General features: G+C 38.0%; 1 protein-coding gene across 2 annotated transcripts in view; it reads left to right on the top strand.

The window, feature by feature from the left end:
- The window catches only part of LOC112997051 (probable ATP-dependent RNA helicase DDX60), a 49,335-nt gene that overhangs the window by 9,303 nt on the left and 16,635 nt on the right, over nucleotides 1–23,397 (top strand). For both annotated transcript variants that reach the window (XM_026122872.2, XM_064510939.1), the window contains exons 7-25: nucleotides 30–191; nucleotides 1,141–1,299; nucleotides 1,816–1,957; nucleotides 3,082–3,243; nucleotides 4,703–4,805; nucleotides 5,576–5,691; nucleotides 7,317–7,480; nucleotides 8,676–8,928; nucleotides 9,691–9,854; nucleotides 11,777–11,929; nucleotides 12,974–13,123; nucleotides 17,189–17,308; nucleotides 18,384–18,479; nucleotides 19,210–19,325; nucleotides 19,848–19,993; nucleotides 20,181–20,290; nucleotides 20,397–20,501; nucleotides 20,585–20,713; nucleotides 21,491–21,618. In XM_026122872.2, coding sequence (XP_025978657.2) covers nucleotides 30–191; nucleotides 1,141–1,299; nucleotides 1,816–1,957; nucleotides 3,082–3,243; nucleotides 4,703–4,805; nucleotides 5,576–5,691; nucleotides 7,317–7,480; nucleotides 8,676–8,928; nucleotides 9,691–9,854; nucleotides 11,777–11,929; nucleotides 12,974–13,123; nucleotides 17,189–17,308; nucleotides 18,384–18,479; nucleotides 19,210–19,325; nucleotides 19,848–19,993; nucleotides 20,181–20,290; nucleotides 20,397–20,501; nucleotides 20,585–20,713; nucleotides 21,491–21,618 — 2,678 coding nt within the window. The remainder of the gene's footprint in view (nucleotides 1–29; nucleotides 192–1,140; nucleotides 1,300–1,815; nucleotides 1,958–3,081; nucleotides 3,244–4,702; nucleotides 4,806–5,575; nucleotides 5,692–7,316; nucleotides 7,481–8,675; nucleotides 8,929–9,690; nucleotides 9,855–11,776; nucleotides 11,930–12,973; nucleotides 13,124–17,188; nucleotides 17,309–18,383; nucleotides 18,480–19,209; nucleotides 19,326–19,847; nucleotides 19,994–20,180; nucleotides 20,291–20,396; nucleotides 20,502–20,584; nucleotides 20,714–21,490; nucleotides 21,619–23,397) is intronic.

Raw genomic sequence — 23,397 nt, 5'->3', positions numbered from 1 at the left:
TTATGTTGTTAATAATATTTTGACTGCAGGTGTGCCAGACTGTTCTTCTCTTGAAACAGCTATGGCCTGAAGGATCTGACATTAGGCGTACGGTCTGTGTTCTTGCTTGTGCAGTGGTATTAAAAATGTATAGCAACATGTTGAAAAATGCAGATACTTTCATGGGAGCAGCAAAAGAACCATCAGAAAGAGTAAGTATTTTTTAACTATTCTCTCAGCACATTCATCATAACCATTTTGCTAACAGAAGAGATGTCTATCTTTCTAGATCCTAAGTTGGAGAGAGGCCCAGCTGCTTCTTTTGTGGTTGCACTCCACAAGTGGTTTGATTCAGAGAATCACTGTAGCTACAGCTTCTCCAAAGGAGCATGGCCTGTCTGTGCCTCCTACGGAAAGTGGCTATTTCCCCGGAACTATTTTACCCTAGGAGTGACTACCTCCATGGAAAGTTTTACCTTAGGAGGTAGTGGTGCTCATTATTTTTCCTTTCCTTACATGCAGTAGCAGAGTAGCTTTTATAGAAGATTACACTTTTCCTCAAGTTAGCAAGACCTTTGACAAAAACGATTACCTACGTTTCTTTCTAGATGCACACAATCATGACATCATTTTTGTGACCATACAACAAGCCTTATATTTTCATTAAGTTAACATACATGAGATACTGTATGAGGAACATATTTAGTGGGCTACAGGACATAGATACTTCTTCAGTATGCCTGACCTACTTGTGATTAGCACAGCTTGTTCTCTGTACAGATTTTTTGTTGCGCAGTTGATGAAAGAGCACAGGTCTATATCTAAATATTAACTTTCCCTCTTAAAATAATACCATTTCTAGCCAGACATACTGACAGTTGTTTTTAAATTTGTCATAATTTTAATAGTCATATTCTTTTTGGAAAAGAGGTTTGTTTTTTTTTTTTACATTGTAACTGATCCTCAGCTGTCAGCACTACAAAAATGAACATTTCGAACGAGGTACATCCAGAAGTAATTATAATGCACAAATCATATAAATAGATAAAAGTTATTAGTTGCTTTAACAAAGTGAGAATCACTGAATTAAATTAAATAGAGGTGGACACAATTATTTTAATGAACAATGTAATCAACTTTTTATCTGTCATCTCTCAACAGGGAGAAAGTAAACCACTATCTCCAGAAGAAGCAGCTGACCTCTGTAGAATGCAGTGTCTTACAGTGATTTTTCTTCTTCATGTGCCTCTTTCACAGAGAGCTCAGATTAGGATCATTAAATCCCGCTGGACTGAGCGAGTTTTACCATTAATAAAAATGGTATGTGTAGCACTGTCTTACTTCCACTGTCGTCAGGTGCAGTTGTCATTTGAGTTTTCATTTTTCTTGGTATGGTGCTCTAGTCCTCTGATATGACTAAAGAATGTAATATATCTGCTGGAAAGAGTCTCTTTCTGGTTCAGGAAGCCATGAATCACTAGGGCTAGGAGAATGTTTGGGAGAATATCTCTGGGTATTTGACCTCTTCGTAGGCATCTACTGTTGGCCAGTGTTAGTGATAGGATGCTGGGCTAGATGAAACTTTTGGTCTCACTCCGCACAGAAGTACTGATGGCAGGTCTTCATGTTAAAGTTAGTTATTGCAGTAAAGGAGAGCAGTGAAGGCTGTTAGCTAAAAATACGCTATCAAGATGTTTCGTAATCATCAAGAAGTCATAAAGCAGCATGTTGTTTTCCTTGTCTATAAAATTTAGGGTAGTTAACCTTACTGCACAGATGCTTTGATCCCTGCACATGAAAAAGTGCTTTATAAGAACTGATTTTTTGGTTTAACAGCACGAGTTTTGTGCACATTTTGTTCTGACACACCTAAGTGATACGAATGATTGGAAATTGGATGTAACTTATCTGCCTGACTTAAATGATGATTCAGTACTCAGAAACCTGGCACATTACTATGAGATGGAATACTGTGAAGGTATTTATCTTTGTTGAACAACTTGCTTTTTTATATTTCTGACTTTATTAAGCTGCAAAATGAAAATAAAAATGTTCGTACAAGCATATATCAGCATAATTTTCTAATTACCAGATATAATAATGCATCAATTTTATGGAATAATAGGGAAACGTTTTCTTCAGAGGTGAGTGTAGAAAATCACAAATTCAAATGTCTTTCACCAGTATTTATTCAGGATACTTTACCATGTCGTATTTCTGATATATCACTTGTAGTTCTGCAAAGGCAGAGTGATACAGCATAGGTAGTAAGAGCTCTGTGTCACTGTTACTGGGTTGTCTCAGCTTGTTTGTTATTTTTAGCCAGCTTCCTATCCATTTCATTTTGTGTTAGTGCAGCACAGTCTGAATGGGGACTAGATTCTATCCTTAGTGTTGCTATGACATCAGATATTTTTTTGGTTTCAGATAAGACTGATTCAAAATCTCATATTATCTTGTAAATACATGACTTGGGAGTTGGAGCTTTAAAAACACCATCAGATGTCTTGGGACTACAAAAACGTTACAAAAGCTGACAGAACAATGGGATATTGATAAATATGCTTTCAGGATAATTCTGTTTACCTGCCATCCTCTGCTCTGAGCACGAGCAGTCTGTCTGAAAGTCAAATAGAATTTTCTTTTTATGAATCAAGTGACAAGATCTTCTGTACGTATCTCAATAAAGCAAGTGTAGAGGAATTTTTTAGAGAAAGATAAATCAGGAATATTGAAAACTGTGTAGTGGTATGTATTATTTATTGGGCTCTAAAAAGAAATTTCTGATCCTGCCTTGAGGAAGAGGAAAGTGAGAGAAATGCTTCTTTTTTGTGGGGAGCTTGTGTACTTTCATAGACAGTATAAGTCTGGTGCTCTTTGCAAATTATGTTTTCTCAGCACATCTAGTTATATATACTCTGGCCTATTAGAAACTGTGAATGTGTGACGACATCCTGTCCTAGTTCGTTCTAATGCCCAAAGGCCTTGGATAGGTTTGACCTCTTTGTGCCACTTGCTGTACAGATGAATAGGTAGGTTTTATCTGAGGAAACTTTAATTGTAGAGTTCCTCATTTTCTTTTTTTTCTTTTCTTCTGTGCAGGATTAAAGTTCCAAAAGGAATTGGGGAAAGAAATGGAGAGTGAATACCAATTGTTATGGGATACTGTAACCAAGTTGGCTGTGAAATATGATTTTGGAGGTGCTTTCCCAGTACGGAATACCTCCCAGCTATTTCTTGAACAGAAACGACCATTTTTTAGAGGTACTAACAGCTCCACAAAATAGAGAGTTAGCAGCATGATCTTCATTATTATCACTAAAACTTTGGGAGTAGTGGTCTGATTTTATCCTGATTCACAAATCTAATCTGTGCTTCATGGCTTGTTTCCTACTTTCTTTGAACTCACTAGCAAAACTGGTAATTGATGTTAAAAGAAGTCTGACCAGGCCCTATGGGAGAAATTCTGACTCCGCTGTAGACAACACAAACATTGCCATTGCCTTAAGTGGGAACTAGGTTTAATTCCATGGTTGCTAGCCCAGATCTGTTGTATGTATTGTTAAAAAAAAAAAAAAAAAGATTACTGTAATACATTTAATAATAAAAGACGTAATAATTAATCATAATGAAAGTGACACTTAATTGTTTGGCAGTAAGGCTGTCTCCAGGTAGCTTCTCTGAACACTTTAATGTAAGATTATGCAGATATTGGGCATGGGAGCAACAGATCAAGTGAAACATGGAGTTGAAGCTCTCAGATGGTGGAGGCTGCAGGCTTCGCTGTAGCTCACATTAAAATTCTTGAAGTTTGTAGTAACGTGATGTGCCCACAAATGTCTTGAATTATACCATCACACAGTATGTGATAGTATAACCACCACACAGTATAACCACACACAGTAGCCCAGAACTGGAGAGGTGCATAGTTGGCTTAGAGATGATTTGTTTCCTTTCTTCACTTGCAAGACCTGTTCTGAGTATTTGAAAGGAATAAGTAGAGATTTTTGGCTGATATTTGATATTTCTTGAGAACCGGTTTTGGTTACATCCTTCGAATGCTTGCTTACAACACATCAGACTATATGCATCTTAAGAGACAATTTGCAATAAATTCATTAGACTGGAATAAAATTCTACTGAAGTCTATGGGTGTTTTTTAGCTGATTAGAGTGGATTTTAAGTGAAGCTCAAGTAGGCAAAAAGATAGTTTCTTTGTTACTTTGTGGGCTATAAAGGCATCTTCCACCAGAGCATATGTGCTGCCTATTCCTGTAAATCTTCTGAGAAGGCCTTGAAGCTGTGGCTAGACTCCGAATGTGGGAAGGATGCACAGTTTGACATCATCTCCTTTAGTCATCCAACATCGAGTGCAATTGAAAGTGCATATTTAAGGGACTGCAGTCTTTGTGGAGTCAGTGCAGGAAAGCAGATGCCTCTGAGATTAGGTGGGTTATAGCGTTCAAAAAAATTAACATAGGTACCTAAGATAGATTATGAGAACATCTCCTTAGAAGTAATAATGATTACTTTTGTTCCTTGCCCTCCCAAGCATGGTTGTGAGCCCATATTGGGGGACTGGTGAACCACCGCTTACTCTTAGCATGTTTTAATTGATCAAATTTCACTTAAAATTTCACTTGACAGAAATTTTAAAATATGATATACAATTATGTGTATTTTTTAATTAAGCAGAATTAATGACTTTTTTTATGGTGTAAAGACTGTGAAGAAGAAATTCCTAACACAGGACTAATCCCACTGAAGTCTGATCTTGTTGAAGCATATGCTGGTGATGTTTTGAAAGATCTACCTGTTTTAGAAAGGTACATATATGACTTATATAATAAAGAAATAAGATTATATTGGCTTATTTTCTACTCTCCTGCTCTTTATATCCATATTATGCTCAATTTGTAGACATGTAGAACTCTGGTTGCTATGGCTCCGTAAGATTTCACATTTACATGTACTGGTGTAAATATTAACAGAAAGTTCAGAACAAGAATAAGTAAGGGTCAGTATCTCCATATTTTCTCATACAGTTATTTGGTTGCATTACACTCTGACTATTCTTATTCTACACACTACAACTGTTGTTCTTACGTTCAACTTGTATTTGAAAGGCCTGGTTTAGTACCATAAGTTGAAATTGACTTCAGTAAAAGAAAAATATTAAATAAAAGTACTGAAAAAAATACAAACAGATTATCCTTTGCATTTGACCTGCCCTGCCACTTGTGGAGGTGGATTCATTGCTGAACAATGAGTATTTTTTAGCCATTGGGTAAAAGAGATGTGCATCTTTTAAAGGGTATTTTTGTGAGTTATGTAGTTATATTATATTCTACGATTAAGCTGAATGACAGTACATAAAAGAAGTGGGATTTTACTTTGTTTTTAGTAACTCTTTCTGAAAAACTGAAAATATCTTAACATACTATATTTAGAGTAGAATTGAGTCCTGTGTTGGCTTTTGGCTTCAGTAAAATTGTGTTTTGAGAAGTACCCAGTTTGTAAAATGTTTTGGTTGTTTCATTAGGGTTGCCAGAAAACCCTTAGAATTTCTGGTCTGTTTAGTGTTTGTATTTTTCAGCAATGATCCTGCAGTTACTTCACTAATTAAATACAAAGAATTTGATGAACTTCGTCACTGGCATTCTGGCAGACCTCTGACTGAGGAATATGAGAGAGCACGGTGTAGTGCTGATGGTAAGAACTATCAAAGCACACGTATCTATGTTAGCCAGAACAATATTGTCAAGGTAATAACAGTTTTGGAGAATGACTTGTCATTTCAGAAAATATTCACATCTGCATAAATATTTGCCAAATTCTATAGAGCATTTGCAATGGCTCATTTATACTTAAACAGATGAATCTATGCATTATGTGTATGCATTGTGTGTTACCTTGAATAGCTCTAGCAAGTATAACACAATGAGCACTTCTAGTCAGATGTTCATGATATACTCCCTTGTGCTTGCAAAAGGCTTCACAGACATTTTATATTTGTGCATAAACAAACTGCATACGTATGTGCAATGTAATGTTTACACGTATGGTTTAGATAATTGCTTATTAAACTAATCCATATATATGTGTAATCCACTCAGATGTTTGCACAGTGAATGCATAGCCAATCCTATTATTTGAGAATAGCATTAAAATACGAAGTAAAAGAAGTAAGCAGAAGTTGGTTGTATCATAATTCTTGATGTTATATGTTACAGTTTCCTGAAAGTTTTTACTAATCTGAGACACTAAGGAAAACAAACCATGGATTTAGTTTTGATCTTAGATTTGCACATTTACATTAAATGAAGTGTACAATTCTGTGCATACCAGCACGTACACAAAACTTTTTCTCAAAGACATTACCATTGTCTACTGCATCATACAGTCAATTAAGCTGAGAAAAACCTACCAGGTGACAGGAAGTCATGGATTACTTACTGCTACTTCAGTGCTGCTTATGGTTTTCATTCAGTGACTAGAAATGTTGTTTCCTGAGTGCGCATTTGCATCACTTGACCTATGAAGGCAGGGTTCCTTCTCATCATTTTTCTGTTTTTTGCATTCTTCCCTGCACTGTGATTTCAATGGGAAATTTGGAGGGCGGTCACTTTCAAATTAACCTGCAGACAAGTAGCTAGAGCACTTTTCTATAATGTTGAAGTTTTATATCTACTCCAGCTGAAGAGGGGCGTACTCTTACATGACAGTACTCTTAATGTTGGTCTGTACCATCTCTCAGTCCTTCCTGCTTAAAACAGAAAGAGTGAGTTCTTCTGAGATGGATATTCACACTGAGGAACTGACTCAGCATTTTGATTTCTGGGCAGAGGGAAATACCTAGGCTTGAGTACCTAAGTATCTGTGTGCTTAATCTCTTCCATTGGCTAGCATTACATGTTTTTTCAGCAGTATTATTTTTTTTATGTCCTGATGAGCGTCTCATTTTTTTGAGGCAAAGGTCTCTTTTTTGATAATCTGAATTGTTTTTTGAAAATACCTGCCTAGTTTCATGGGCTATGTGGGAAGCCTAGCTGTTTTGCTCAAATGCTTACAGTCTCTTTTGAGGGGTCCTGCTTAAGTTTTGCAGTGCTTTAGGTGTGTGCTTGGAGTAGTCTGAATTTGAGCCTATGTCCCAGATAACAAGTACTGTTGAATTTCGGTGAGTCTTAGTAGCCAGTCTCTTTAGAAATGTGGATTTTGCCTTTAAGTCAATGAGGAACTTTGGGGAAATTTAGCTATTACCCAGATATCATTTCTTGGAAATAGAACAGGCTGGAATTCTACCAGTGTGCTTTTCCATCATACATATTTGTTTGCAGCAAAATCCAAAGATCCATATGAAAGAAGAAAAATACAAAAGCTACAGACTTTCTATCGTTTTTATGGAAGCACTTTGGAAGACAGCCCTTCAAAGACTATTGTAAGCCAAGGGGCTGTGCCAGTCAATGCTAATACTGCTGTCAAAAAGACAAAAAAATTGCATGTGAGTCTATCCAAGTTGCTCTTTTCAAATCTGCTTTCTCTTATCCAGGAAATAATTTCTACTATATAATTCCCACAATGGAAATTTTATACTTCTAATGCATTAGTAGTTCTCAGTTGAAGAAATTAAGTTATCTTTATACTTCAAATTTAATTGCTTAATTTGCAAAAATATTTTTATTGCTAGTTGTATTATTGAGTGATTATATTTTAAAGGGCACAACAAGTTAACCAAACGTGTAATAAATATGGAGTCTGTAAAGGCTGATAGGTTTGGGCGCATAGCCAGTAATAAAATCTGCAGTGAACAAGACTGGATTTAAGCAATTTTATTTTATATATTTTAAAGGGCACAACAAGTTAACCAAACGTGTAATAAATATGGAGTCTGTAAAGGCTGATAGGTTTGGGCGCATAGCCAGTAATAAAATCTGCAGTGAACAAGACTGGATTTAAGCAATTTTATTTTATCTTTACAGAGTACTGAGAAATACTGCAAAATCCACTATTCATTTATTTATTTCTCTGCATTATTTAGAAACATCAACTGCATTTGTGAAGGAAAGATCCTTCAAACTTTACAATTCATTGTAGCTAGAATACTATGTGAACATTTTGTGACTTCACAGGGTATGTAACATGTGCTTGCATACTAATGAACAATATGGAGCAAAAATAATTTGAGTAATATTTCATAATAGATAGTACTATTTTTATATATTATGGATTATAGATTATGGCCTCTTTAACCACCAGAAGTCTATTTAGAGCAATTTTTAAATTTCAGTTAAGATTTAACTCTTAATTTTCTTTCATTTATTGAGAAACTTCTCAATACAGTTAGAATTTCTATTACCTATGGGTAAAATAAAAGCTTGATGTTTAACTTTCAGACATCTGCTCTTTTATTTTTCCGCCTTTGTGCCCTTTTATATTACTTGAGAAGGATATGCTTTTTTACTGACATTTAAAATGAGTCTTGGATAAGCTTGTTGAGCAGTATATATTATGATTCAGAAGTTATGTCTACTTCAGAATCCAGAGATATCTTAAACAATTTCCAAAACAAAACACAACACACAGATGAATTGAAAACTGGAATGTACTTGCAGTGATTGTTTCTATGGACTAGGGTTTTTTATATGATGCTTGCAGATGTTGATGGTTATCTCTGAATATTTTAATCTTTTGGATAGAAAAGTAAAGCAGAAATAATTGCAGAGGAAAACAAGAAGCGACTAAAGATTAAAGAAGAAAAGAAAGAGCAAGAGCAATGGAAAGCCTTGAGTATGTCAACTGAGAGGGAAATAAAGCAGAATCTGACTGCTGGAATAAATAAATTAGAGAAGTTTCTCAAGACCCTTCAAAGCAAATCTGTGAAGTTGAGCACAGAAATCGCGGGACTGTCAGCCTGTTTAGAAGTGTGGAAGGAACACTGCAGAAAGCAAGGTATGATGGCCAAATTCATGTCAGTATTTACCTTGCACCCCTGAGCAGCTTTCCTCTTTAACCAAGGAAGTGAGTGATTCTGCACATTCTCAGCTAAAATAAAGATACATAAATACACACCTGCTTCAGTAGTACTGAAGGTGCTTTTAATCTTTGATCCCCAATTTGAAATTTCAGGATCTTGTGAGTCAGATATAAACTATCCACTCAAATTAAATTGCAGTTATTCTGCTGTTTTGCCATATACATCTATTGCATACGCAAATCATTTATTGTATATATCTTTAATGAATGTGTATTATGCACACTAAAATATATCTGTGTTGCAGTGGAGTGTTTAATTTGCTGAGGTGGTTAGCTGAGTCTGAAGAATGCTGACTTGCATAGCAATCCATGTAACCATGGTTAGTGATGTCCAGTTTCACCAGAATTAATTTGTTTATTCATTACTCTAAGTCAGGAAGGTCCAAACTGGAGCTGCATGAAGCCTGCAACCTGCCAGGACAGGTTTTTGAATAGTCATCAGCAGTACGACTTCTTTTCTGTAGCTCTGCCTGCAAAGGCAGAATATTTTGAGTGTTTGGTCTTTAGAAGCACTCTTGTATAGGTCACATGAGTGAGAGTTGTCTTCCTTTGATTGTCTTTCAATAAAATGCTTTTTTGAATTGTCATAAATGTGGTTGGATGGATAAGATCTGTTCTAAAAACACCTGATACTCCCCAGTGATACAGTCAGCTCTCAAATAACTGTTTTTTTTAAAGGTAACAATCATAAAGATTTAAGCATAGCTGTCCAAGTGATGAGGAGAATTCATATACTCCTTGAAAAATACCAAGATCTCTTGGAGGAATCACACTTAAAAAAGCTGACCAGATGTCTAAGACTTCTTGGATTTGAGAATTTGTCATGCTCTCTATCCGGGCAGGTAACTTTATAGAATATAGTGATTCTACTGTAATGGCATATCAACTATGTTTTCTTAAGCATTGAACGGTGTGTGTAAGATCTATACTGAGCTTATTTTATTTTGTATTGTGCTATAAGATTTGGAGCTGTCTATGCTTGTTTTGAAAATCAGAATGTAATCTTCTTTGTTTCCATGGATGTATTTCTCTGCTTGATATGGTGGCTAGCTGGCACAGAAAACCATTTCCACTAGAGTAAATAGAACTGCCTGCAAAGACAACCTTTGAAACAAGAATCAAGAATAGTTTGCCCTTAGTTAAATTTGTCTGAATCCTTGGACATCTCTGAGAGGTACGTGCTGTTCCACTCATCACAGTCAGCTGAGCTCTGCATGTTAAAGATAACTGTTAAAAGCTAAGCAGTGAGGCGCTGCTTTTTAACAGTCCCAAATGTGCTACCTTAGAAAAGGAAATCTTTTGAGACTGTTGAGGTGGATGGAAGCTATTCTGTTTGCTGTTATGATTATTACTTGATCACCTCTGAAGGAAATGGTTTCAGATACTCGATTGCTTGTCCTTGCTAGCACAACCGAGACCATCAGTTAGATATACTGAATTTGGCTCTGAAGTCAGAAACTGAGATGCGCAGCTGCTGTCAGCATTTTTTAAGGACTGACCTTATGCTTTTCTGCATATTAGCAGCCCTTCTACTGGTTGGTTTAATGTTAAGAACAGTTTGGTACCTTTGTGTGTAGATGGGATGTTAATGGGGAGAAGGAACGCTGAAGTGGCTCTCAGGAGGAAATGGAGATAACTTGCAGACTGCAGGATGTGAAGTCATTAGCAGAAGGAAGGAGGATTACAATGAACTGTAAACCCAGTATCACTGGAGTGTCTCATTTTTCATATTCAGTAGAGTTAGAAATTTTTGGAAGCTCATTTTTGGAAAGTGCCTATTTTCCGTTCTTGAGGATCAGGAGTAAGAAATGAGAGAGGAAGTGATTGCTTTGTAAGAAATTTTTGAAGTGATTGTTTTGTAAGAAATTTTCTTCTGGTGAAGAGTGTAAGTTATTTTTCTCCTTTTCTGTGTGAATTCCACTGGTGTATGATAGTTGTTTGCTTTTCACTACATAGTTTTTATAAGTGTTTTGTGCCCTGGATAAAATATATTACATTTCAGGAAGTAGAGTTGTAGGTTCCACAGGTATCAAAAAGTCTGTTGTAAAGAAGGATTGTGGTGATAGAGGGTATATGTTGGCATGTTTAAAGTGTTTTGCTCAGAAATATTCTAGATCCACAGTGCATTTTTGACCTATTTTTTCTTTTGCGGCTGCTTGTTTCTGGTAATTATTTTTGCAAAGCTGGGGGATTTTTAGGAGGGATAACTGAAAATACTGCTTTCAAAGTAGAATCAGAGAGGTTGTGGAATCTTCATCCTTGGAGATCCTCAGAACTCTGTTGGACATGGCCTGAGTGACCTGATCTAATTGTACCTCGTTCTAGAAGGTAGTTGGACTAGTAGACCAGCAGAGTACTTTGCCAGCCTAAGTTATTCTGTGATTCTGTGATCTTTTGGTATAAGTTTTAAGATGTAATACTTTTCTCCATAGCTTTCAGGATTGGGTGGTATAACTAGACAAGACCAGGAACTTTAAATTTGGCATGTCTTAGGGTATATAGGCATTGCTCGAAAATATCATGCTTTACAAAAACTTGGGCTCACACTCTGCACTCAGTCTTTATATTGAGTTTCATTTTGCAACTGTGATTCATTACACAAGACTATGTGGTGTGGATTTCTGGAGGAAATTATCTAAAAATCACCTGCCCTTTTATATTTTTTCAAAGCTCACACAGAATTCTAAAGAGCAAAAACCGTGTCCAATTTTTTGAATCTCTTCCGAGTTTTCAAACCAGCTTGAATTTTAATTTGACCTTATAGGTAGGAAAAAGTGATGATCGGAATATAAGCAACTATGCTACTGAAGTGGGACCAGCTCGTTTTCAGCTACAATACATGGACTATTACTTGCTCAGAGAAGAGAGAAATGATCCAGATCCCAGAGTGCAACATTTCATACCAGACACATGGCAGGTGATTAACACAAACCATTTGTGTATAAAGTTATTGGAGATGATCTCTGAATTTTTTCCCGTTTAAAAATAGATATTTTTGCACTGCTTGTGAAAAATACTAGTGTTCTAAGTTTAACAAATTCGGTAGATCATTTTGGACTGTATTCCACATTTTTTCTACATAGTTTTTCCTCTGAGACCTCGGCCCAAGGAATTCGACATAAGAAGTGCCAAATCCATGGGATTTCACTGTTCATCACCATATTTAATGGTGGTAGTGCCCCATTTGGGTAATCTCTGACTGTTTTTTCATCCTCTGCTCATTTGGCTTTAAGGAATAACCCGTAGCATGAGTTGAGAAGTAACTTTTCTTTCTAAAATATAATAAATCTAGATCTAGTCTTTCTATGGTTTGGTTGAGGTGACCAGCTGAATTTGCTGCTTTGCATGTGCATGTCATGTCCACTTGCTTGAGTAGCAATTTGAAACTCGGCATATATGCTGATAGAGGAAAATAATCTTAGTACTATTTCTGCTTCCTCTTTTGTACCCTTTGTCCCATCCTTTCACAGACCTATTTAAGGTGAGAGAGCTTGGAGGAAGGCAGTCATAGGGAAGAAGACAAAATAATAAACAATGTATACTAGGAGCAGAAGAGCAATTTGGGCAGTATTGATCTAACTATTATAATGCAAGAAGAAATTACTGCATTGTATAAAACAGCGGGTTTTTTTTCTAATACACTGCTGAGTTAACTGGTTTTAATTCTTATTTTTAAAATGTCCACTTTTGGACTGAGAGAGTTCTGGTATCAATATCTTGGACCAAATCACTGAAACAGGTAATTTATAATTTGTAGTATCATTTTTTTCAACTCACAGTTCAAGAAGAGAAAAGAATACAGTAATGTATCTACTAAGTTATTATGACCTTCCATAGTCTCAAATCTGTATATAAAGTCTGTATGCAAACATAAGAGATGTTTTCATGGAAAGAGCTTGTTTACTCAGTGAGAACTTCTTAACAAGACACTTTGATGTAAGTAACTCCTTTTCTCTCTTAGCGAGAACTTCTTGATGCTGTAGATAATAATGAGTCTGCGGTGATTGTTGCTCCCACTTCATCGGGAAAAACATATGCATCATACTATTGCATGGAAAAAGTTCTGAAAATGAGCAATGAAGGAGTAGTTGTGTATGTTGCTCCTACAAAGGTAAGGGTGCATCTTACTACGTATTCTGTGTGTATGACTAAGATACTTCTCAGTATGATTCTGAAACCATTTGGGGTAATTTATTACACAAATTTAGATAATATATGTCTTTTTATTGGGTACATCTAATTAAGCGTGTTTAGAAATATCTTCTGAATTCGAGCCCATGTAGAGTTTTTTTTGTGTTAGTATCTACATAGCTATTTTAAGGTCGTAAACACAAATATATATAAAAGTGCTAGAAGTAACATGTTAGGTAAAAGGTAAGAATATCAGCAGCCTAGGAGCATGGTGAAAGTAATATTAGAATAGAACAATGACCAAGCAGGGAACACTGTCTGTTTCCAATTGAGCTCACCATTAGATGCTGCAAGAGAAAGTTTAAGAAACTCTAGGCAGTTGTGAGATATTTTTTAACAACAGTTTGTCCTAATAGTTAAAATTGACTTAAGAGCTGAAGCATGATGTTTCGATTTCTTTCAGAACTTACTTTAACATCAAATTTTGGATAGCAGTCAAAGCCTGAGAATGAATATACAATTACATGTGCTGTTATTCAGTAATAATCTTTATGGATTGTTTTCTATAACTAAAATCAAAATTTATATGGATATACTCAGGTTGAGCATCAAATTGGTGTTTTAATTTGAATAGCAGAGTCTGGGTGCAGAACTAATGTATTTACACCTGCAGCCCTAGGACTCTGAGATCATGAAAGTGCTTGTAGATGCACAGAATCACAGAACCACAGAATCACAGAATGGTTGTGGTTGGAAGGGACCTCTGGAGATCATCTAGTCCAACCCCGCTGTTCAAGCAGGGTCACCTATAGCACGTTGCATGGGATTGCGTCCAGGCGGGTTTTGAGTATCTCTAGAGAAGGAGACTCCACAACCTCTCTGGGCAACCTGTTCCAGTGCTCTGTCACCCTCGCAGTGAAAGAAGCTTTTCCTCACGTTCAGATGGAACTGCCTGTGTTTCAGTTTGTGCCCGTTGCCTCTTGTCTTGTTGCTGGGCACCACCAAAAATAGTCTGGCCCCATCCTCTTGACACCCTCCCTTTAGATATTTGTATACATTGATAAGATCCCCCCCTCAGTCTTCTCTTCTCCAGGCTAAACAGTCTCTCAGCCTTTCCTCATAAGAGAGATACTCCAGTCCCCTAATCATCTTCGTAGCCCTCTGCTGGGCTCTCTCTAGTACTGTGTCTCTCTTGCACTGGGGAGCCCAGAACTGGACACAGTACGCCAGGTGTGGCCTCACCAGGGCTGAGTAGGATCACCTCCCTTGACCTGCTGGCAACGTTCTTCCTAATGCAACCCAGGATGCTATTGGCCTTCTTGGCCCCAAGGGCACAGTGCTGGCTCATGGTCAACTTGTTGTCCACCAGGACTCCCGGGTCCTTCTCTGTGGAGCTGCTTTCCAGCAGGTCAGCCCCCAACCAGTACTGGTGCATGGGGTTATTCCTCCCTAGATGCAGGACCCTGCACTTGCCTTTGTTGAACTTCATGAGATTCCCCTCCACCCAACTCTCCAGCCTGTCCGGGTCTCTCTGAATGGCAATACAGCCCTCTGGTATACCAGCCACTCCTCCCAGTTTTGTATCATCAGCAAACTTGCTGAGGAGGCACTCTGTTCCTTCATGCCCTTTTTGAAGACTGGAGTGATGCTGGCTTTCTTCCAGTCCTCAGGCACCTCTCCTGTTCTCCATGACCTTTCGAAGATGATAGAGAGTGGCCTAGCAATAACATCTGCCAGCTCCCTCAGCACTTGTGGGTGCATCCCATCAGGGCCCATGAATTTGTGGGTGCCACGTTTGCCTAAACCATCTCTAACCCGATCCTCCTCGACCAAGGGAGTGTCTTCCTTTCTTCAGACTTTCTCTCTTGTCTCCAGGGTCTGGGATTCCTGAGGGCTGGCCTTAGCAGTAAAGACTGAAGCAAAGAAGGCATTCAGTAACTCTACCTTCTCTGTATCCTTCGTCACCAGGGCACTCACCCCCTTCAGCAGCGGGCCCACATTTTCCCTAGTCTTCGTTTTGCTGCTGATGCATTTGAAGAAGCCCTTCTTGTTGTCATTGACATCCCTTGCCAGATTTAATTCCAAATGGGCCTTAGCCTTCCTCGTTGCATATGTTCCATCCCTGCATACTCTGACAACGTTCCTGTATTCCTCCCAGGGGGCCTGTCCCCTTTTCCACATTCTGTATACTTCCTTCTTCTGTTTGAGTTTTGCCAGGAGCTCCTTGCTTTGTTAGTACAAGGTCCAGCAGCACACCTCTCCTTGTTGGCTCCTCCATCACCTGTGTCAAAAAGTTATCATCAATGCTCTGCAGGAACGTCCTGGACTGTTTGTGCATAGCTGTGTTGTCTTTCCAGCAGATACCAGGGTGGTTGAAGTCCCCCATGAGAACCAGGGCCTGTGATCGTGAGGCTACTTCCAGCTGTCTGTAGAAGGCTTCATCGACTTTCTCTTCCTGATCCGGTGGCCTGTAGTAAACACCCACAACACTGTCACCCATGTTAACCTGCCCTTTAATCCTCACCCATAAGCTCTCAACTTGCTCTTTATCCACCCCTAGCTAGAGCTTGATACGTTCCAGTTGCTCTGTCACATAAAGAGCAATTCCACCATCTTGCCTTCCTGGCCTCTCTTTCCAAAAAAGCACGTAGCCATCCATGACAGCATTCCAGTCATATGAGCTATCCCACCATCATGGCCCTGCGACCCCACACAGATCTCTAATTCTTCCTGTTTATTCCCCATGCTGCGTGCATTGGTGTACAGGCATTTCAGAGAGGTAATCAAGCATGCAGGTTTCCCAGGAGGGGTGCAAGAGGATCCTCCGTAGTCATGTCCCATATGCACTTCCCTGGCTGCACGCGCCCGCTGGAGGCATCCCGACTTGAGCCGCGTTTTGCTGACTACCCTGTTTCTATAACTCTCCCCTTTCCCCATCTTTACTGGTTTAAAGCCCTGCTTACCAGGCTGGCCAACCTGTTGTCAAAGACACACGTGCCCCGCTTAGTGAGGTGGATCCCATCTCTCCCCATCAGTTGTCGATCTTCAAACAGGGTCCCATGGTTGTAGAAACCAAAACCCTGTTGCCAACACCAGCGGTGCAGGCAGTTGTTAACTTGGAAAATCCATCTACTCTTCCTCCCATCCTTCCCCCTCACTGGCAGGTTTGAGGAGAAAATGACCTGGGCTCCCAGACCCTTGACCACCATCCCCAGAGCTCTGAAATCCTGTTTGATGGTTTCCAGTTTGCCCTTGGTATCATTAGTGCCCATATGGAAGAGCAACAGAGGGTGGTAGTCTGACACATGGACAAGCCTTGGCAGTCTTTCCATGACATCTCGTATTCAAGCCCCTGGCAAGCAACAAACCTCTGCAGACAAGAGGTCAGGTCAGCAGATGGGTGCCTCTGTCCCCTGCAGCAGGGAGTCACCCACAGCAATCACTCACCGCTTCTTCTGGGTGTTCCTGCATGTCACGGGGTCTGTCGGCCCAGTTGCTTCCCTTGAAGCCATGCCCAACTCCTCCTCAGCCTGAAGGGCACTAAACCTGTTTCTCAATAGCAAGTCTTCAGGAGGAGTGAGAGCCTTTCTCCTCCTACGAGAAGTGACCAGTTTCCAGTTGCCTTCTACAGTGTTATGATGTACTGTTTCACAGGGCACAGAGCCCTCCGGCAACTCCACTGCTGTGGGGGCTTGGGGCTGCTGGAGTTGTACGGTCTCTGAGAAGGCCCCATCTATCTCTTGCTCATCTTCTCAGATGAGTAGATGCAGTAGGATATTATCTGTTTTTTAGCTGTTTTGAAAATAATTAAAATACAGAATTAATACTATATAATGCAGCACTTCACACAACACTATATTTCTTTGAAAGCCTTTGAGTATAATTGAAAATCAAGCACCATATCTTTTCAATGTTAACATTCTCGACAGTCTAGACTGTCTGAAGTTAATATCAGTACTGAAATTGAATGCTTTTCTATGTATCAGAATGTCGTACACCTTTAGATATATACTTCCAGTTTTGTTAATGACCTGCTTTACTTAAGGCCCTTGTAAACCAAGTGGTGGGAATTATATACCATCGATTCACCAAGAAACTCCCTGATGGATTGGCGGTGTGTGGAGTCTTCACGCGGGATTATCGCCATGATGTCATGAATTCTCAGGTATATGTTAATGGATGTTTTAATACGTAACAATAACGACTTTTTGTATTTCATCTGGCTTCTGAAAATGTGACTTGTTCTGGCAACTTTGCATTGATTACTTGCTCTGGTTAAAAGAAAATTCATTCAAGTCCTTTGGGCACCAGTATACAGCAGATGCAAATTCAGACAAATGAAGGATATGCTCTTTTCCTTCCCTTCTTATCTTGATTGTGTGACACCTATTCTTTATAGACTTAACTGACATCAACCTCTTGTTAAATAGCCCTGCCTGATGCATTTTGTATTTGATCCCTACCAGTGTGTTTTCACTAGCTGCCATGGATCAAAATCACTTATAAGTTCTAGTGAAATGTTAGAGTTCAAACTCTGTAATGTAGGTAAATCTTGAAAACAAATTAGGTAGACTTTGTCTCAGAGCTGAAAAAGATTGAAAAGTACTGATGATTTGAACTGAAAACCAAGGTAAAGTCTTAATTTTAACCAAGGTGATAATTTGCTACTGCTGTTGCTGAGGAAAGCTTTCAGACACTCAGTTGATAGCAGTGTAAAACCCTGGGATAAATAGGAGTAAACTTAAAATATATTATAGGTGTAGTATGACATTTCTGTAGCTGTTAACCTTTTAAAAACTTGGTAGTGAAAGATAAAATGCAAGTGAACATTTGTTATTCTGTCAGCACTGAAGTTCATGTTTTTTCCCTTTCTCAAGTTGCTTCTCAAGTCAGCATTCCTTCATTCTCAAATAGAAGTCTTTAAAAAGAAAACTGATAAAATAAATATGGCTTTCTTGCTGATAGTAAGAATACTCTAGACACAATCTTGCTGCCTCTATTGATGCCTAAAGTGAAAACCATGAACTATGGGGTACATTTTGGCTCCTAGCAGCCACTCTTGCTCATTGTTGCAATTATAACCTTAGTTGGAAGATGATTCTAGACAGGTTAATCATTCATTCATTCTTGCTTATCTTGAAATCAAATATATACATATATATATTAATAATGAAGCAATCTTCCTATGTTTTATTTGCCAATTTACTTGAAAATAATGTTTTACAAACCTTTCTTCTTAGATACTAGTCACTGTGCCTCAGTGTTTAGAGATCTTGATGCTGTCCCCTCGCTGCCAGAAGTGGACCAAGCGGATACAATATGTTATATTTGATGAGGTAGATGTCTTTTAATACTAATATATTTAACAAATACAAGAAAAATCTTGAGGAAAAATGCCAAAGACTCATTTTTCATTTCATATGTTATTGCTGGTAAAAGCCAATTTCCAGAAATATTATTTCAGAGTTCTTACTTCTTGGATGTGTATGCTTTGCTTTTTCATGGTAGCTAATAGTGTTTATGTATTCTAATAAAAGAATTTTAAAATCTGATAGTCCTCAGGAGGACATACAGTCCAATCAAAGCTACCAGGAACTTCCCTTATTTCTCTCGAGCTAGTCAGCTGAAAAACTGAAGGCATCCACCATAGTCTCAGTGGTACAAATGGAATATTCCAGACCTTGATCATACATATTTGACATTATAAGGTTAATTTTTCCATGGCAAAAAGTCAACAATGAATTCTGCTAAATTTAAAGTTCAGACTGCACGCTGTTTCTTATGTATTAAATAAATTGCTAATGATGCCAGTGAGTATCGGGGTACAAATAATAAATATAGTGTTGAAATTTAGGCTAATTCACTGTCCGGTGAAGTCTAGAGAGGGATTTACTGGGTGTTTGATTTGGGTCTCACAGTTGTTTGCTACAACATAAGAATTATTTGGTAGTGATCTTGCAAAACTTTTTGTTATTGCAAAACACAAAACAGCTCCTGTTATGGGTGCACTTTGACAAGGAACATTTCTCCTTCTCTTTTCACCGTTTGCCTTTTTCCCAAATACAGGTCCATTGTCTTGGTGGTGAAATTGGAGCAGAGGTTTGGGAGCATCTTCTAGTAACAATTCGGTGTCCATTTTTGGCACTGTCTGCTACTATCAGTAACCCAGAACACCTAACTGAGTATGCTTGGAGTTTTCTTGCTCAAAGGGGCATATTTAAATTGGATGTGAACTTTTTGGACAGAGAGGTCAATTACTGTATGGAGACAACAGATATAGAGTTGGATTGTTATACATTTCAGGCTACCCTTACCTCCCCACTTGACCCCAAATAATACTGTAAATCTTAACTTTCTGTAATGAGAACAGATAGTTCCTTCAGGTCCTTTAAGTTAGCAGGAAAGAAGAATTTAGCAGGCCCATACATCTGTTTGAACTGCCAAAGCCTGATAAGCATACTTGTCCATCATTGCTCAAGGAAGACACCTGCATTAGATGTATGTGTGATGTGAACATTTTCACACTTATGGCTTACACCCTGAGATATGTTAGAGAAAATTGCACTAAATATGGTGAGCGGGGACCAGAGGTAGAAATTCTATTGGTGAAATCAAGCAGATAGTAGTAATCTATCTACTTCAGTTGTAGCAATTTTATTAAAATGTTTTCTAACTGTTAGCTTTATTTTAATCTTGTGCTACAGGTGGTTACAATCTGTGAAAAGGTATTGGCAGCATGCTGAGAATACAATAGAAGAAAGCTCTAAAAACTCTACAGAGAATTTCACAAGAAAACATAAAGTGAAATCAAAAGTACAAGAACAAAAAAAATCATATCGTGTTAGACTAGGTGTGTATCAGAATACTTTATAACTAAAAATTAAATACTTTTTAGTGTGATTTTTGAAAAAACTTTAATCACAGTGCATGAACTTAAGCATATGTGTTTTTTAAGTAAAAACAAATCTTTTCAGGATTAGGTACTTGCTTTTTAAAGCGAACAAGTGTATCATGACAGCATTTTTGTCTGTTCACAGTCCTGTATGAAGAGAGATACAACGATTTGGAAAAGTATGTGTGTTCTATAAAGGGCACTGATTTTGTTATTGAACATTGTCACCCATGTGCTGCATTAACAGTCAATCATGTAAGCATAACACTGGTGTCAAAATTATTCATCAGCTGTTGCAGTAAGCAACACGATTTCCCTTAAAATGATTCCTTTATTTTTCTTTTGTTTAACCTCCTTGCAGATTGAGAGCTATGGTATTCCTTCAGACCTGTCGCTGTCTCCACGAGAGAGCATCCAGCTGTATGACACGATGGTAAAAGTCTGGCAAGAGTGGCCAAGGGCACAGGTGCGTATACACAGTTGTGTATGGAATGTATCAACATAAATAGAAAGCAAAGTACTCTGTTTTTTGTTATTGATATTTTCAAGGAGCTAGATCCTGAGGAGTTTGTCCTTTTCAAGAATAAAGTGGTAATAAAAAAGGTGGATGTGAGGAAGTATGAAAAGGAACTGAAGAAAGAACTAACCAGATGGATTGCAGTTGGCCAACGACAGAAGGTAACAGTTGTTACAGAAGAGCTTTTTCAAAGATTATATATGGCTTTAATATGATTCTTATGTAATAATTACATATAGTAATATGATTAAATAATTATGGGATTTTCTCCTCCCATAATTATTATTTCTCTTTTTAGTTGTAAATACTGCTTTGCTGAAAAATAAGTGCTAATATTTGTGGCATTTCTATAAGCATTTTCAAGGTGATGTTTTCACAAGCTTCTCTGGGAATTAGACTTCTGATAGTACTGTAAGATTTCAGTTCTTGATTTCTTTAGGTACAGTTAAAACTTTAGTCTGCCTCTTTTTTACTGCTTATTTGAATCCTTTTCTGTAACCACAGATAGTAAGTATGTTTCTGTGTAAATGATAGAAATTAAAACAAGTAGCAGAAAATCAAGTCCTTAATTAGAGGCGAACTATTCATATATCATAAAAAGCAGTATGAAGAAGTAGTGGATCAACAACAAGAAAACAATTAAGACATTCAGGAAATAACACAAATTTTTTTAGAATGTGATACTTATATGTAAAAAGTACCGTAATCTGTATATTAGTGATGCTTTATTATCTGTACAATGATGAGAGCCATGAATGTTACAACAATTTGCGTTTTGAGTTCTTAATGAAGTCAGTTTATGTTCTGCAGACCTTTTGCTCTGTAAACTATCCATGGCTGATAGAAGGTGATGCAGAAAACTGGAGGCTTCATCTTTATTAGTTTCCGTGCAGAAATTTCTGTCATTAAAATCTGCTCAATAATAATGCTTTGGTCAGGTGCAAGAGCTACTGGAGCACCTTAAGCCCCAACCTGTGGATTGCTCAAAAGAGGAAAAGTGGACCAAGTTTGCATGCTTTGTTGACAAATTACGTGAGATGGATAAATTGCCTGCCATATTTTTTATGTAAGTATTTACATTCCATATATTTTATCTGTATTGCCTAGACTCAGAAAAGTGGGTATTAGAGATAAGCATTGACATAGCTTGGCAGCGTTTATGTGGTAAATGTTAGCTTTGTTTTAAAAATGTATGAAGTAAAGGGTGCTATCAATCCATTTACCTTCATGGGGTGATAAAAAGTTCAGCTGAAATAAGACTGGGAGCATTACTGTATAGGGAATGTTTCAAAGAAAATTATAAGAAACTGGGTCACATTAAAAGGGGAGTTAGATCCTCAGTTGTTTTGCCCTAGGTGTAGTGAGTAAAACTTGTGCAAAGTGTATACTGTGTATTTAGGGATGCACATAGTGTACGTAAGGGCTGATTTGCTAGAGGAAGTGGTGGAATGAGGGGCTATTTCTGTGTGCTTTTGTCACAAGGTGGTGGTCCCACTGGAAAGACTCTTAACAAAATCATATCATATCCAGTGACATGCATCCATGAACCTGTTATGCATATATGTGAGATGTAATTTGTCAAAGCCTCAAATGAATGCAAAGCTTTGAGAATACTGATACTACCATTATTGCCAGTGATACTGTTAATATTAGTAAAGTAGGCACTTATCTCAGTGCTGCACTTAATAATGGAAAGAGGTTACAAACCAGTAAACAGAGGAGTCTGCTTGCATATTCTCGTTGTAATAAGGCATAGGAACAATCACTTGAAATGGAAGATTTTCTTATCTCAGTGTCAAGGGCCTTGCTCTTCCTTATACTGGACACCTTGATAGTTAGGGGAGCATGCTTACTGCCATTTCAGTTCTCACATGCTTGATGCTGATTAAATGGAATTTTTAAGTGGTCTCTAGAAAGGAAGAAGCAAAAAGTCTGATAGGACTCTAACTGCTGGTAAATTGCATCTTTTTCTTTCTCTGAATGATAGTCCAGTTGTAAATTAATCCTATGTCTGATTTCAGGCTTCATCCAAAAGTTTTCAAAAGCACACTTTGATATTTGTAATTCCTTCACCTGAGAGGGTCACTTTGTGAAGTGCAACATCATTTTGGGGCAATTAATGGAAGTTCCAAGGTGCTTCTCCTTTAGAAAGATGAAGTGCCTTCACCTCATCTACCCTAGAATTGCAGACCCTTAGAAATTTCTGGTGGCTGATGGCTCTTAGGGAGTGTGTGTAGGATAGGAATCCTCCCTTTAGTAGACACAATTGATAAATGATCATCATGGGACAAGAACGTGTGTTGGGCCAGTGAACGTGGAGGTACAACCTAGTGGTACCAGCTGCAGAGATGAGGTACAGGAATCTGTTATCTGAGGTTATTTTAAGGTGCAGGTTCAGTGTAACATCACTTGGTAGACCTTCTAATCAGACAAAGGGCAAGAGTCAGTCAGAACTTAAAAAAAATTCTCTCTAGCTAAATGTCCAAATTCTGAGAAATTCTGATAGAGATGAAGGGGTTGAGTAGCCATCAGAAGAAGTAGATATGGACTTGCAGTAGTAGATTGGTATTTATGCTTTGTTGGTGCTGGTAAGCTTTTTCTCCCTAAGCCATTATTGAGGAATGACGTTGCAAAGCAGTCCCCCTCTATAGTATTACATTAGCATGGAATTAATAGAGACTCCTGAAAGATCAAGTATCAGAGGTGTAAAAGCCAAATTTTTTATTGCAGCTATTGGTGGTAGAGAAAAAAAACAGTGCTTAAGAGTTTCCTTTTGCTTTTCTTATGGGAATAGAGCCACCAAGGAGAGGAACAGACTGGCACCAGGTTTGTAATTCTTATGACC

The sequence above is a fragment of the Dromaius novaehollandiae genome, chromosome 4 (assembly GCF_036370855.1).
Source record: "Dromaius novaehollandiae isolate bDroNov1 chromosome 4, bDroNov1.hap1, whole genome shotgun sequence".
Lineage (NCBI taxonomy): Eukaryota > Metazoa > Chordata > Aves > Casuariiformes > Dromaiidae > Dromaius > Dromaius novaehollandiae.
Note: the sequence above shows the minus strand (reverse complement) of the source record. Positions and strands in the feature narration are given on the sequence as shown.